Source organism: Gobius niger (genome assembly GCF_951799975.1).
Source record: "Gobius niger genome assembly, chromosome: 3".
NCBI lineage: Eukaryota > Metazoa > Chordata > Actinopteri > Gobiiformes > Gobiidae > Gobius > Gobius niger.
Window position 1 is genome coordinate 44467387 of NC_136854.1, and position 13830 is coordinate 44481216.

General features: G+C 35.5%; 1 protein-coding gene across 1 annotated transcript in view; it reads left to right on the plus strand.

Annotated features, from left to right (window-relative positions):
• Window positions 1-6454: 6454 nt before the first annotated feature.
• The window catches only part of LOC306961120 (transcription factor IIIA-like), a gene marked incomplete at its 3' end in the record, with an annotated part of 44054 nt that continues 36678 nt past the window's right edge, over window positions 6455-13830 (plus strand). Inside the window, exon 1 of the mRNA XM_079553736.1 lies at window positions 6455-6613. Within this exon, the coding sequence (XP_079409862.1) occupies window positions 6469-6613 (145 nt within the window). The 5' untranslated portion in view covers window positions 6455-6468. The remainder of the gene's footprint in view (window positions 6614-13830) is intronic.

The window sequence follows — 13830 nt, forward strand, 5'->3', positions numbered from 1 at the left end:
ATGGATTTTTGTCACTTTTTTGCTGGATTTTTGTCTCTTTTTTGATGGATTTTTGTCCTTTTTTTGATGGATTTTTGTCATTTTTTTGATGGATTTTTGTCACTTTTTTGCTGGATTTTTGTCACTTTTTTGCTGGATTTTTGTCACTTTTTTTGTGGATTTTTGTCACTTTTTTTGATGGATTTTTGTCACTTTTTTGCTGGATTTTTGTCACTTTTTTGATGGATTTTTGTCACTTTTTTGCTGGATTTTTGTCACTTTTTTGCTGGATTTTTGTCACTTTTTTTGCTGGATTTTTGTCTTTTTTTGATGGATTTTTGTCATTTTTTTGATGGATTTTTGTCACTTTTTTGCTGGATTTTTGTTACTTTTTTGATGGATTTTTGTCATTTTTTTGCTGGATTTTTGTCATTTTTTTGCTGGATTTTTGTCATTTTTTTGATGGATTTTTGTCTTTTTTGATGGATTTTTGTCACTTTTTTGCTGGATTTTTTCACTTTTTTTGATGGATTTTTTTCACTTTTTTGATGGATTTTTGTCATTTTTTTGCTGGATTTTTGTCTCTTTTTTTGATGGATTTTTGTCTCTTTTTTTGATGGATTTTTGTCCTTTTTTTGCTGGATTTTTGTCTTTTTTTGATGGATTTTTGTCATTTTTTTGATGGATTTTTGTCACTTTTTTGCTGGATTTTTGTTACTTTTTTGATGGATTTTTGTCTTTTTTTTGTGGATTTTTGTCATTTTTTTGCTGGATTTTTGTCACTTTTTTTTTTATGGATTTTTGTCACTTTTTTTTTTGCAGGATTTTTGTCACTTTTTTGCTGGATTTTTGTCTTTTTTTTTGCTGGATTTTTGTCACTTTTTTGCTGGATTTTTGTCACTTTTTTATGGATTTTTGTCTCTTTTTTTGATGGATTTTTGTCTTTTTTTTGCAGGATTTTTGTCACTTTTTTGCTGGATTTTTGTCTTTTTTTTTGCTGGATTTTTGTCACTTTTTTGCTGGATTTTTGTCACTTTTTTATGGATTTTTGTCACTTTTTTTGATGGATTTTTGTCATTTTTTTGATGGATTTTTGTCTTTTTTTTTTGCTGGATTTTTGTCACTTTTTTGCTGGATTTTTGTCACTTTTTTATGGATTTTTGTCTCTTTTTTTGATGGATTTTTGTCCTTTTTTTGATGGATTTTTGTCATTTTTTTGATGGATTTTTGTCACTTTTTTGCTGGATTTTTGTCTCTTTTTTGATGGATTTTTGTCCTTTTTTTGATGGATTTTTGTCACTTTTTTGCTGGATTTTTGTCACTTTTTTGCTGGATTTTTGTCACTTTTTTTGTGGATTTTTGTCATTTTTTTGCTGGATTTTTGTCATTTTTTTGCTGGATTTTTGTCACTTTTTTATGGATTTTTGTCCTTTTTTTGATGGATTTTTGTCATTTTTTTGATGGATTTTTGTCACTTTTTTGCTGGATTTTTGTCACTTTTTTGCTGGATTTTTGTCACTTTTTTTGTGGATTTTTGTCACTTTTTTTGATGGATTTTTGTCACTTTTTTGCTGGATTTTTGTCACTTTTTTGATGGATTTTTGTCACTTTTTTGCTGGATTTTTGTCACTTTTTTGCTGGATTTTTGTCACTTTTTTTGCTGGATTTTTGTCTTTTTTTGATGGATTTTTGTCATTTTTTTGATGGATTTTTGTCACTTTTTTGCTGGATTTTTGTTACTTTTTTGATGGATTTTTGTCATTTTTTTGCTGGATTTTTGTCATTTTTTTGCTGGATTTTTGTCATTTTTTTAATGGATTTTTGTCATTTTTTTAATGGATTTTTGTCTTTTTTTTTGCTGGATTTTTGTCACTTTTTTGCTGGATTTTTGTCACTTTTTTGCTGGATTTAAAAAAAAATTTTGATGGATTTTTGTCACTTATTTGCTGGATTTTTGTCACTTTTTTGATGGATTTTTTTAAAGGCAACAAATAATCGTTTGAATAATCGCGATTTCAATTATGACAAAAATAATCGTGATTATTATTTTTTCAATAATCGAGCAGCCCTATGGTATTATTACGCCGTACAATATAGTTCCCCTTTTTATCCACTTGGACAATCCACAATGTTTAGTTTTGTGTAATTATACTTTACTTCATATTTAAATAGGGGAAACGTGGAAGAGCTTGGTAGCTTCTATCTTCACCTGGTTTGGAGCTATAGAGGAGAGAGGGAGAGGCTAAATGCTAACGCTAATGTGCTGTGTTTACGTGACTGAGGGCACGCGTGAAGACCAGACAGGTGCTTCCTCGTACTATGTAAAACAAAAAAAACATTTAAATCTGCTTTTCCTCCAACCCAGCATTTGATGATGGGTCATATATAGATTCAGTAGCCAAAATATTAGCAAATTTAAAGAATATTTAGAACTTGCTCAATGTGATTTATTGTTCAAAATACAAAAAAATCATTTACAATACTGAATGCATGTGTTTAATCTTCTGCCATGTGGTGTAAAAAGTAGCCATCTTGAACTTTCTTTAGCAATTTAAACCAACTTTTTTATCTGACTGACTGACTAGAACTATTACTTAAAGGAACAGGCCACCGTTTTTACAGACTGAGATATGTTCTTACCTGAGCTTAGACGAGTTCATGTGTACCTGTCTGGTCTTCACGTGTGCCCTCAGTCACGTAAACACAGCACAGACGGCGTTAGCATTTAGCCTCTCCCTCTCTCCTCTATAGCTCCAAATGAGGTGTTATATCGCAGTAATATCTTCACTTTACTGTGCGGATGCCAAACTACTCCTGGTATTATTACGCCTTACAATATAGTCCCCCCTTTTATCCGCTTAGAAAATCCACATTGTTTAATTGTGTGTAATTATACTTTGTAGTGGAACACTTCACGTAACCATATTTAAATAGGGAAAACGTGGAAGAGCTTGGTAGCTTCTATCTTGACCTGTTTTGGAGCTATAGAGGAGAGAGGGAGAGGCTAAATGCTAACGCCGTCTGCGCTGTGTTTACGTGACTGAAGATCAGACAGGTCCTAAAGAACTCGTCACAGCTCAGGTAAGAACATATCTCAGTGTGGAAAAACGCTGGCCTGTTCCTTTAAAGCAGATGCACATCTGTATTGGTTGTTTTCAGGTTCTAGACTGTGATGATGTCACAGGAGCCAGTTTTTCCTATTACACTTTCACAAGTCGTATCTAATAGGGCTGAAACAACTAATCGATTAATCGACAACTAATCGATTACTAAAATAGTTGTCAACTATTTCAGTAATCGATTAATCGTTTTCTAGTGAACACAGACTAAAATAGAGCTAAAAAGACATGAGAATTATGTATTTTGGATGAAACCCTACGTCGTTTTTAAAGTGAGGGTCTGCAGTGTTTTGTACATTGTAAATTTCACAAATATCTGTCTTTGTCTCGTCCAATCAGAAGCAGAATTAGCACAAAGAGCCTCCTACAAACGTTTACTTTAAGTTTACTCCATCCACATGTCCTCAAACGGCACCAATTTAGCTTTATGTGATAAAATAAAAAATAAAAAAATACAATTTCCGTGCACCTTTCACAGTTAAGCGATTAAGCGATTAATCAATTAATCGTAAAAATGATCGATAGATTAATCGATTACCAAAATAATCGTTAGTTGCAGCCCTAGTATCTAAAGAGAAAATGCATGAATTACAAAAATGATCATTAATGTCACTGGGTCCATGATCTCTCCGTACAAGACTAAAAAACAAAAATAATTTTACCTCTATGTAAAACTATAGGCCTACAGAACGCTGTGATGTCACCTGGAACCCAGCAAGAGCATTACACACAATATCACGCAAACAGCCTAAAAAAAAACCCACGACAACACCAGTACCTATGCATTAACCTCTTAACTCCCGCCTGAACCGAGAGGATCTTTTTCCTCACGTCATCAGAATCTTTTTCCATCATTTTTTTGTCGGGTATTCAACTCATTTTTGCAACTTTTTGGTCATTTTTTTGTACATTTTTTTATTTTTTTCATCAAATTTTTGTCATTTTTTTCATCAAATTTTTGTCATTTTTTCGTCAATTTTTGTCACATTTTTGTCATTTTTTTAAATCAATTTTTTGTCATTTTTATGTCACATTTTTGTCATTTTTTCATCAAATTTTTTGTCATTTTTCTCATACATTTTTCGTCACTTTTTTGTCATATTTCCATCCTTGTTTTCGTCTCAGTTTTGTTGCTATTTTCACACCTTTTTTCCAGAAGCTTTTGGATTGGGGTAAAGCCAAACTGGAGAACATGTGCTCGGCTCAGGTGGGAGTTAAGGGGTGAACAAGGCATTTAACGAAATGGTCGCCATTATTAAACGAACAAAACGGGAGGTAACGTTACTAAAATAACAGGCTATGCTAACAGCACACACATGTTTGCACCTTTTCTCTCCAAAGCCATTTTAAAGACGCGTGGAAGAAAAATCCCGCGTATTTGAACTGATTTATATTTATTTAATCACATGACGTGGACGATAAAGCCCGGGTTTTTAGTGTCATGGTGTTTAAACTTTGTCAAATCTGCAGAAACTGTTAGCACGTGAAGCTAATGTTATGGACGGAGCACAAACCTCCCCGAAAACGGATTATTTTGGACAACAGATTACGGATATGTGAATAAAGCCCCGGATGAAGTCGTGTATTTGTGTCATCGTGTCTTTAAAACGCGTTAAACACTTACTTTGGCTTTAGTGGAGCAGCTACAAGCTACAGATCACCAAAACATCTGAGGATCAAGACGTCACTTCCGGGTTTCTTCGGGCCTGTGTTCGCGCGCGCCAACGCCCCCTACGGCCGCCGACTGCACTTCCGGTTTCTTTACTGTTTAGAAAATGTCCTGCAGGGGGAGCGGAACACCTGAGGATTTGTGTCTTTTGTTTCACAGTCCACTTTCCCCAAACTATTCATAGTTCTCGGGTTTTTGTCACTTTTTTGTTGAATTTTTGTCACTTTTTGTTGCGTTTACATCTTTGTTTTTTTTTTCTCTTTTTTTGTGTGTGATTATTTTGGTGCTTTTTTCCCCAAGAAGCTTTTCGATTCGGGTAAAGCCAATTAAAAAGTATTGAAAAATTGAAAATACCAAAATGATGGTCTGAGACGTTTTGGCTAAAATTGACCAAATCTTTTTTTGTTCACAAGTTGCCTGTTGTTGTTTTTTTTTCCTTTCCTCTTTGATGAAATATTTGCAAATCCTAAGGAAGGAAATAAACATCCTTTTGTTTCTGCGTTTGTGGCTTTAAAATATCGTATCTGGGCATTAAAAATATAATTATACGGTGGTCCAGGTGGTACAGTGGGGCGTCTCATGATCGGATGGTCAGGGGTTCGAATCCCAGTTCCCGCAAATACACACTGTCGTTGTGTCCTTGGGCAAGGCACTTCACCCTCCTTGCCTCCAGTGTCTGTGCACATTGGTGTATGAATAGGTGCAAGTAACTCTTTTTTTTACTCAAGTAAGTGTACAGATACTTTATTTTAATATTGCTCAAGTAGAAGTAAAAAAAAGTACTTGAGTAAACGTAGCTTAGTACAACCCACGTCTGGTTAAAATCTTTAACCTCTTAACTCCCGCCTGAACCGAGAGGATCTTTGTCCTCACGTCATCAGATTCTTTTTCCATCATTTTTTTGTTGGGTATTCAACTCATTTTTGTAACTTTTTTGTCATTTTTTGTGTGATATTTTTGTCATTTTTTGTCACATTTTTGTCATTTTATCATCAATTTTTTTCATCAATTTTTTTCATCAATTTTTTTTCTTTTTTTTTTATCACATTTTTGTAATTTTTTGTGATTTTTTCTTCAATTTTTTGTCAATTTCTTGTGACATTTTTGCCACTTTTTCATCAATTTTTCGTCACTTTTTGTCCATGTTTTCGTCACTTTTTTGTCACATTTCCATCATTGTTTTCGTCTCAGTTTTGTTGCTATTTTCACAGCTTTTTTCCAGAAGCTTTTGGATTGGGGTAAAGCCAAACTGGAGAAAATGTGCTCGGTTCAGGCGGGAGTTAAGGGGTTGAAAAAATAAATAATTATTATTATTAATAATTGTAACAATTTAGGTATTTAAAAACAATATCGAGAACAAATTCAAATAATATTTTAGCTTCAGAACTTCTCAAAAAAATGAATTGATTGAAAATGATTGAAAAGTGGCAAAAAATGTGACAAAAAGCAACGATAAAGCAACAAAAACACGTAAAAACATGACAAAAAACGCTTAAAAAATGTGAATCATCTGACTACGGTAACATTTTTGACAGTAAACGTAAACATATTGTTTTATTTTGTAGGGGATGCCAACCACCGGAAGTGACCTCACCGAATCGCCGGAAGCGCTGTCCGCTGTCAGGGAAGCGGCGTATTGTGTTGTTTCCTTCGCGTTTCGGATCAAATACCGCTGGATTCGGGAGGGTCTCGTGAGCGGAAATGGAGCACAGACCGGAGACACATATGCGGTATTTCTGCTCGTTCCCGGGCTGTGCCGCCGCGTACAACAAACAGTGGAAACTCGACGCACATTTATGTAAACACACCGGAGTGAAGCCGCACACGTGTGGGCGCGAGGGCTGCGGTGAGGCCTGATAATGCAGCTCTTTTCCTCCTACACGTCTCTCTGAACTCTACTCATGTGATATTATTGTACAGGCGTTTTGCTACTTTACCCTCATGTGTTTACTTTGTTCTTTTACTCATTTTCGGCCTGAACTAAATTGTGTTTCATTGCATTCTATGGTTATTGCAACGTGTGTGATATTGCCAGACTTGAGTGGGGTCAATTCAGGTCATTTAGGACAGTTTTTGGTTAGGGCTGCTCGATTATTGAAAAAATAATAATCACGATTATTTTTGTCATAATTGAAATCACGATTATTCAAACGATTATTTGTTGCCTTTAAAAAAAATCCATCAAAAAAATGACAAAAATCCATCAAAAAAGTCACATAAATCCATAAAAAAAAAAAGACAAAAATCCATCAAAAAAAGACAAAAATCCATTAAAAAAGTGACAAAAATCCATCAAAAAAAGACAAAAATCCATCAAAAAAAGACATAAATACATTTAAAAAAAATAATACATTAAAAAAAGACAAAAATCCAGCAAAAAAAGACAAAAATACATTAAAAAAAAGACAAAAATCCAGCAAAAAAAGACAAAAATACATTAAAAAAAAGACAAAAATCCATCAAAAAAAGACAAAAATACATACAAAAAAAAAAGACGTAAAAAAAAGACAAAAATCCAATAAAAAAAGACAAAAATACATTAAAAAAAAAAATACATTAAAAAAAGACAAAAATCCAGTAAAAAAGTGACAAAAATCCATCAAAAAAAGACAAAAATCCATCAAAAAAAGACAAAAATACATCAAAAAAAGACAAAAATCCAGCAAAAAGTGACAAAAATCCATCAAAAAAAGACAAAAATCCATCAAAAAAATAAAAAAAATACATTAAAAAAAGACAAAAATCCATCAAAAAAGTCACATAAATCCATAAAAAAAAAAGACAAAAATCCATCAAAAAAAGACAAAAATCCATTAAAAAAGTGACAAAAATCCATCAAAAAAAGACAAAAATCCATCAAAAAAAGACATAAATACATTTAAAAAAAATAATACATTAAAAAAAGACAAAAATCCAGCAAAAAAAGACAAAAATACATTAAAAAAAAGACAAAAATCCATCAAAAAAAGACAAAAATACATACAAAAAAAAGACAAAAATCCAGCAAAAAAAGACAAAAATACATTAAAAAAAAGACAAAAATCCATCAAAAAAAGACAAAAATACATACAAAAAAAAAAAGACGTAAAAAAAAGACAAAAATCCAATAAAAAAAGACAAAAATACATTAAAAAAAAAAAATACATTAAAAAAAGACAAAAATCCAGTAAAAAAGTGACAAAAATCCATCAAAAAAAGACAAAAATCCATCAAAAAAAGACAAAAATACATCAAAAAAAGACAAAAATCCAGCAAAAAGTGACAAAAATCCATCAAAAAAAGACAAAAATCTATCAAAAAAATAAAAAAAATACATTAAAAAAAGACAAAAATCCAGCAAAAAAGTGACAAAAAATTGAAAATTGGAAAAAAAAAAAAAAAAAAATTGGAAAAAAAAAAGAATTTTTTTTTTCTTCGATTTTTTTCGATTATGCTAATTTTGTAATCATTTACTGTTGTAATCGAAATCGTAATCGAATTTAGATTAATTGCACAGCCCTAGTTTTTGGTCATTTGTGGCTCTTGTCAACAGTGAAGATAGTGTCCCGGATGCATCCCTGAAACAGCTAGAAGGTCCCGGGTTCGATTCCCACCTGGACGGGGCCTTTCTGTGTGGAGTTTGCCTGTTCTGTGTAGGTTTCCTCCGGGTTCTCCGGTTTCCCCGAGGCGCGACAAGAAAACCTCTAAAAAACGGAATTAATTGAATTAATTTGATTTATGGCCCAGCCCAAACTGGAATGTTTAACCTCTGACCACCCGCCAAAACCAACGCATTCTCTCCTCTTTGCCATTGTCTTCATTTATTTCCCATTTGTGTTTTTGTTACTTTTTATTAATGCATTTTTGTCCGTTTTTTTGCTGGATTTTTGTTACTTTTTTGCTGAATTTTTGTCTTTTTTTAATGGATTTTTTGTCTTTTTTTAATGGATTTTTTGTCTTTTTTTTAATGGATTTTTTGTCTTTTTTTAATGGATTTTTTGTCTTTTTTGATGGATTTTTGTCTTTTTTTAAATGGATTTTTTGTCCTTTTTTTGATGGATTTTTTGTCCTTTTTTTGATGGATTTTTGTCACTTTTTTCTGGATTTTTGTCCTTTTTATGATGGATTTTTGTCACTTTTTTGATGGATTTTTGTCACTTTTTTCTGGACTTTTGTCTTTTTTTGATGCATTTTTGTCTTTTTTTAATGGATTTTTTGTCTTTTTTTAATGGATTTTTTGTCTTTTTTTAAATGGATTTTTTGTCTTTTTTAATGGATTTTTTGTCCTTTTTTTGATGGATTTTTGTCACTTTTTTCTGGATTTTTGTCTTTTTTTGCTGGATTTTTGTCCTTTTTATGATGGATTTTTGTCACTTTTTTGATGGATTTTTGTCACTTTTTTCTGGACTTTTGTCTTTTTTTTCTGGATTTTTGTCTTTTTTTGCTGGATTTTTGTCTTTTTTTGATGGATTTTTGTCCTTTTTATGATGGATTTTTTTGTCCTTTTTTGATGGATTTTTGTCACTTTTTTCTGGACTTTTGTCTTTTTTTGATGCATTTTTGTCTTTTTTTAATGGATTTTTTGTCTTTTTTTAATGGATTTTTTGTCTTTTTTTAAATGGATTTTTTGTCTTTTTTAATGGATTTTTTGTCCTTTTTTTGATGGATTTTTGTCACTTTTTTCTGGATTTTTGTCTTTTTTTGCTGGATTTTTGTCCTTTTTATGATGGATTTTTGTCACTTTTTTGATGGATTTTTGTCACTTTTTTCTGGACTTTTGTCTTTTTTTTCTGGATTTTTGTCTTTTTTTGCTGGATTTTTGTCTTTTTTTGATGGATTTTTGTCCTTTTTATGATGGATTTTTTTGTCCTTTTTTTGCTGGATTTTTTGTCCTTTTTTGATGGATTTTTTTCTTTTTTTGCTGGATTTTTTGTCTTTTTTTTGCTGGATTTTTTGTCTTTTTTTTGATGGATTTTTTGTCTTTTTTTTGATGGATTTTTGTCTTTTTTTTTGATGGATTTTTGCCACTTTTTTGCTGCTCTTGTTTTTCGTCAATTAACATTCTCATTTTCTTATTTTTTTGTCGCTGTTTTGAAGAAACTTTTAGATTTGGAGAACTGAAGAAAACATTTTCAGGTGGGAGTTAAAGGAACAGGCCACCGTTTTTACATACTGAGATATGTTCTTACCTAACCTTAGCCGAGTTAATATATCCCCGTCTGGTCTTTGTCCGTGCGCTCACACATACGCAGCCTCTCCCACATGTCACATAGCTCCAAAAAAGCTCACGATAGAAGCTACCAAGCTCTTCCACGTGTTCCCTATTTAAATAAAGTTACGTGAAGTGTTTTCATGCCAAGTATATTTACACAGAAATGTAACATGTCGATTTAATAAGCAAATAAAAAGGGGAACTATATTGTGAGACGTAATGATACAGGAGCTTGGTCGCTTCTATCGTGAGCTTTTTTGGAGCTATGTGACATGTGGGAGAGGCTGCGTATGTGTGAGCGCACGGACAAAGACCAGACGGGGATATATTAACTCGACTAAGGTTAGGTAAGAACATATCTTGGTATGTAAAAACGGTGGCCTGTTCCTTTAAGAAAACACAGCCCTTTATTTAAAACTGTTATTTCTGTTTTAGATTTTCCTCGTCTGTTCTCAAAAGTAAAACCCCTTAATAAGCCCTGGAGTTTTCAAAAGTGTTTTAGTTTTATCGTCTTCATGCCTCTGCTGTGATTGACAACCGTCTCCATGGAGACTCGCGGGAAAGGGGCGGAGTTAAACTGTCGCTCAGAGCAGAGTGAGAGAAAGGCACAGGAGCAGAAACTCCACCGTCCTCTTAAAACACAACACCTTTGTGAAGCAGCAGATGCTCAGGAAGTCTCTGCTTCTCCGCTGGAGTCATTTCATCTCAGAGCGACTGAAACGCTGATAAATCGGCCGCACGTTGGAGCGGCCGATTCGATTTTACAATTTAGCCATTTTCCAAATCGTTTGTTTTTAAAAGCATGAATTCATTTAATTAATTCGATTTATCGTCCAGCCCTAACTGGAATGTTTAACCTCTTACCACCCGCCAAAACCAAACGCATTCTCTCCTCTTTGCCATTGTCATCGCTTTTTATTTCCCATTTGTGTTTTTGTCACTTTTTTATGGCACTTTTGTTACTTTTTTTTAATGGATTTTTGACACTTTTTAGGCCCGAGCGGCCTGCCGTCGCAAGGGCCTATTGTAATCGCAATCACAGCGCAGTGCGCGCAGCGCACTGAACCCAAGTGCGCGGAGCGCACAAAAACAGCGCGAAGCGCTGTCCCCATGTCAACCGTAAACTCACCATGTAAAACAGTGACAGCCCACACCGGAGGTGTGGGGCCTTTATACTTATTATTGCATTAAAATGAATGGGGGTATATAGTGTGAATGGGGGTATATAGTGGATGACGAGCGCGAAGCGCTCGTCATCCACCCAGGAACCCCACGGATGCGTGCGGATCGTTGAAAGCTTTCCAAAAATGTATAATATAACATTGTCGCGAAAGCGACTATATTGTTTTTCTCGGAAATATTATTAGGCCCGAGCGGCCTGCCGTCGCAAGGGCCTATTGTAATCGCAATCACAGCGCAGTGCGCGCAGCGCACTGAACCTAAGTGCGCGGAGCGCACAAAAACAGCGCGAAGCGCTGTCCCCATGTCAACCGTAAACTCACCATGTAAAACAGTGACAGCCCACACCAGAGGTGTGGGCCCTTTATACTTATTATTGCATTCAAATGAATGGGGGTATATAGTGTGAATGGGGGTATATAGTGGATGACGAGCGCGAAGCGCTCGTCATCCACCCAGGAACCCCACGGATGCGTGCGGATCGTTGAAAGCTTTCCAAAAATGTATAATATAACATTGTCGCGAAAGCGACTATATTGTTTTTCTCGGAAATATTATTAGGCCCGAGCGGCCTGCCGTCGCAAGGGCCTATTGTAATCGCAATCACAGCGCAGTGCGCGCAGCGCACTGAACCTAAGTGCGCGGAGCGCACAAAAACAGCGCGAAGCGCTGTCCCCATGTCAACCGTAAACTCACCATGTAAAACAGTGACAGCCCACACCGAAGGTGTGGGGCCTTTATACTTATTATTGCATTAAAATGAATGGGGGTATATAGTGTGAATGGGGGTATATAGTGGATGACGAGCGCGAAGCGCTCGTCATCCACCCAGGAGCCCCACGGGTGCGTGCGGAACGTTGAAAGCTTTCCAAAAATGTATAATATGATATCGTCGCGAAAGCGACGATATTGTTTTTGTCGAAAATATTATTATTCTTTCTTTCTTTCTTCTTCTTCTTCTTCTTCTTCTTTCTTTCTTCTGCTCTTTGAGCAGGAATTTGACCCCCTGAACATTCTCGAAAACTCACTAAACTTTGCCCAAAATTCAGGTCCGGTGAAAAATTTATTAAAATGTGTGTTTCATATTGGGGAAAAAAAAAATGGCGCGACAGCGCCACCTACAAAAGTGAAAATACATTACGCCAATGGGGGAGGAGCCGAAGTAAACTTTGTCGTAGAGCGACGAGATTCGGTACAGATATTCGTCATGTGACGACAAAAACAAAATATTATTGTGGCCACGCCCCCTGACCAACCGGAAGTCCGCCATTTTGACAGGAAGTCCGGAGAATGCTGAGTCAGCGTTTTCGCTGACGTCGCATTTTAACGAACTCCTCCTAGGGCGTTTGACCAAATGAGCTCAAAATCGCTCCAGCTCATCTCGAGATGTGGGGCATCAAAAGTTATCCAAATTTTTTGGCTATGTTTTATGGTTTGTTTGCGGCGAAGCCGCAATCTTTACGAAGTATTTTGCGATTCATCAAAAACTAAAAATCGCTCCCATTCGCACAAACAAACTCCGATTAAAAATCGGAAATATACATTTTATTGACCTTTCACCCCTGGACGCAACAAATGTGAAAAAGTGACATTGGGCGCGATAGCGCCCCCTCCAGGTGCAGAAGAAAAATTGCATTATGGGAAAAAAATTAGTTTGTCGGAAATGGATGAAATTCGGTACAAAAATAGTTGATGGCATCCCGATCCAAAAAGCCAATGAGACCCATATCGTATTTTGTACGATGTTGCCATGGTGAATCAAAATACATTGCGTCTATGGAGGCGGGACCAACCGGGGCCAACGTCAACTTTGTCGTAGAGCGACGAGATTTGGTACAGATATTCGTCATGTGACGACAAACAAAAAATATTATTGTGGCCACGCCCCCTGACAAACCGAAAGTCCGCCATTTTGACAGGAAGTCTGGAAAATGCTGAGTCAGCGTTTCCGCTGACGTCACATTTTAACGAACTCCTCCTAGGGCGTTTGACCAAATGAGCTCAAAATCGCTCCAGCTCATCTACAGATGTGGGGCATCAAAAGTTATCTAAATTTTTTGGCTAAGTTTTACGGTTTGTTTGCGGCGAAGCCGCAATCTTTACGAAGTATTTTGCAATTCATCAGAAACTAAAAATTGCTCCCATTTGCGCAAACAAACTCCGATTAAAAATCGGAAATATACATTTTTTTGACCTTTCACCCCTGGACACAGCAAATGTGAAAAAGTGCCATTGGGCGCAATAGCGCCCCCTATAGGCGCAGAAGAAAAAATGCATTATGGGAAAAAAATTAGTTTGTCGGAAATGAATGAAATTCGGGACAAAAATAGTTGATGGTGTCCCGATCCAAAAAGCCAATGAGACACATATCGTATTTTGCACGGTGTTGCCATGGTGACGCCCGGGGCCCCCCATGTTATCTAATGGGGCTGACACATGAATCTCACATTATGCAACATTACAGCGCGTTAGCGCCCCCTGTCAGGAGCTTGTGGACAGTGGTCATGGAAATACGGCCCTTTAGGGCCGTCTGATTCTAATTGTGAAATTAAAAAGATTACGGGCGCGCTAGCGCCCTCTGCAGGCTGGAGCCATTATTCACATGGAGAGGCTAAAAATGTTGTTTTGATGTTTACTGACAACAATTAATGGCACATCAGGGCAATAAAATGCAGTGTGGCAACGCTGGCGCC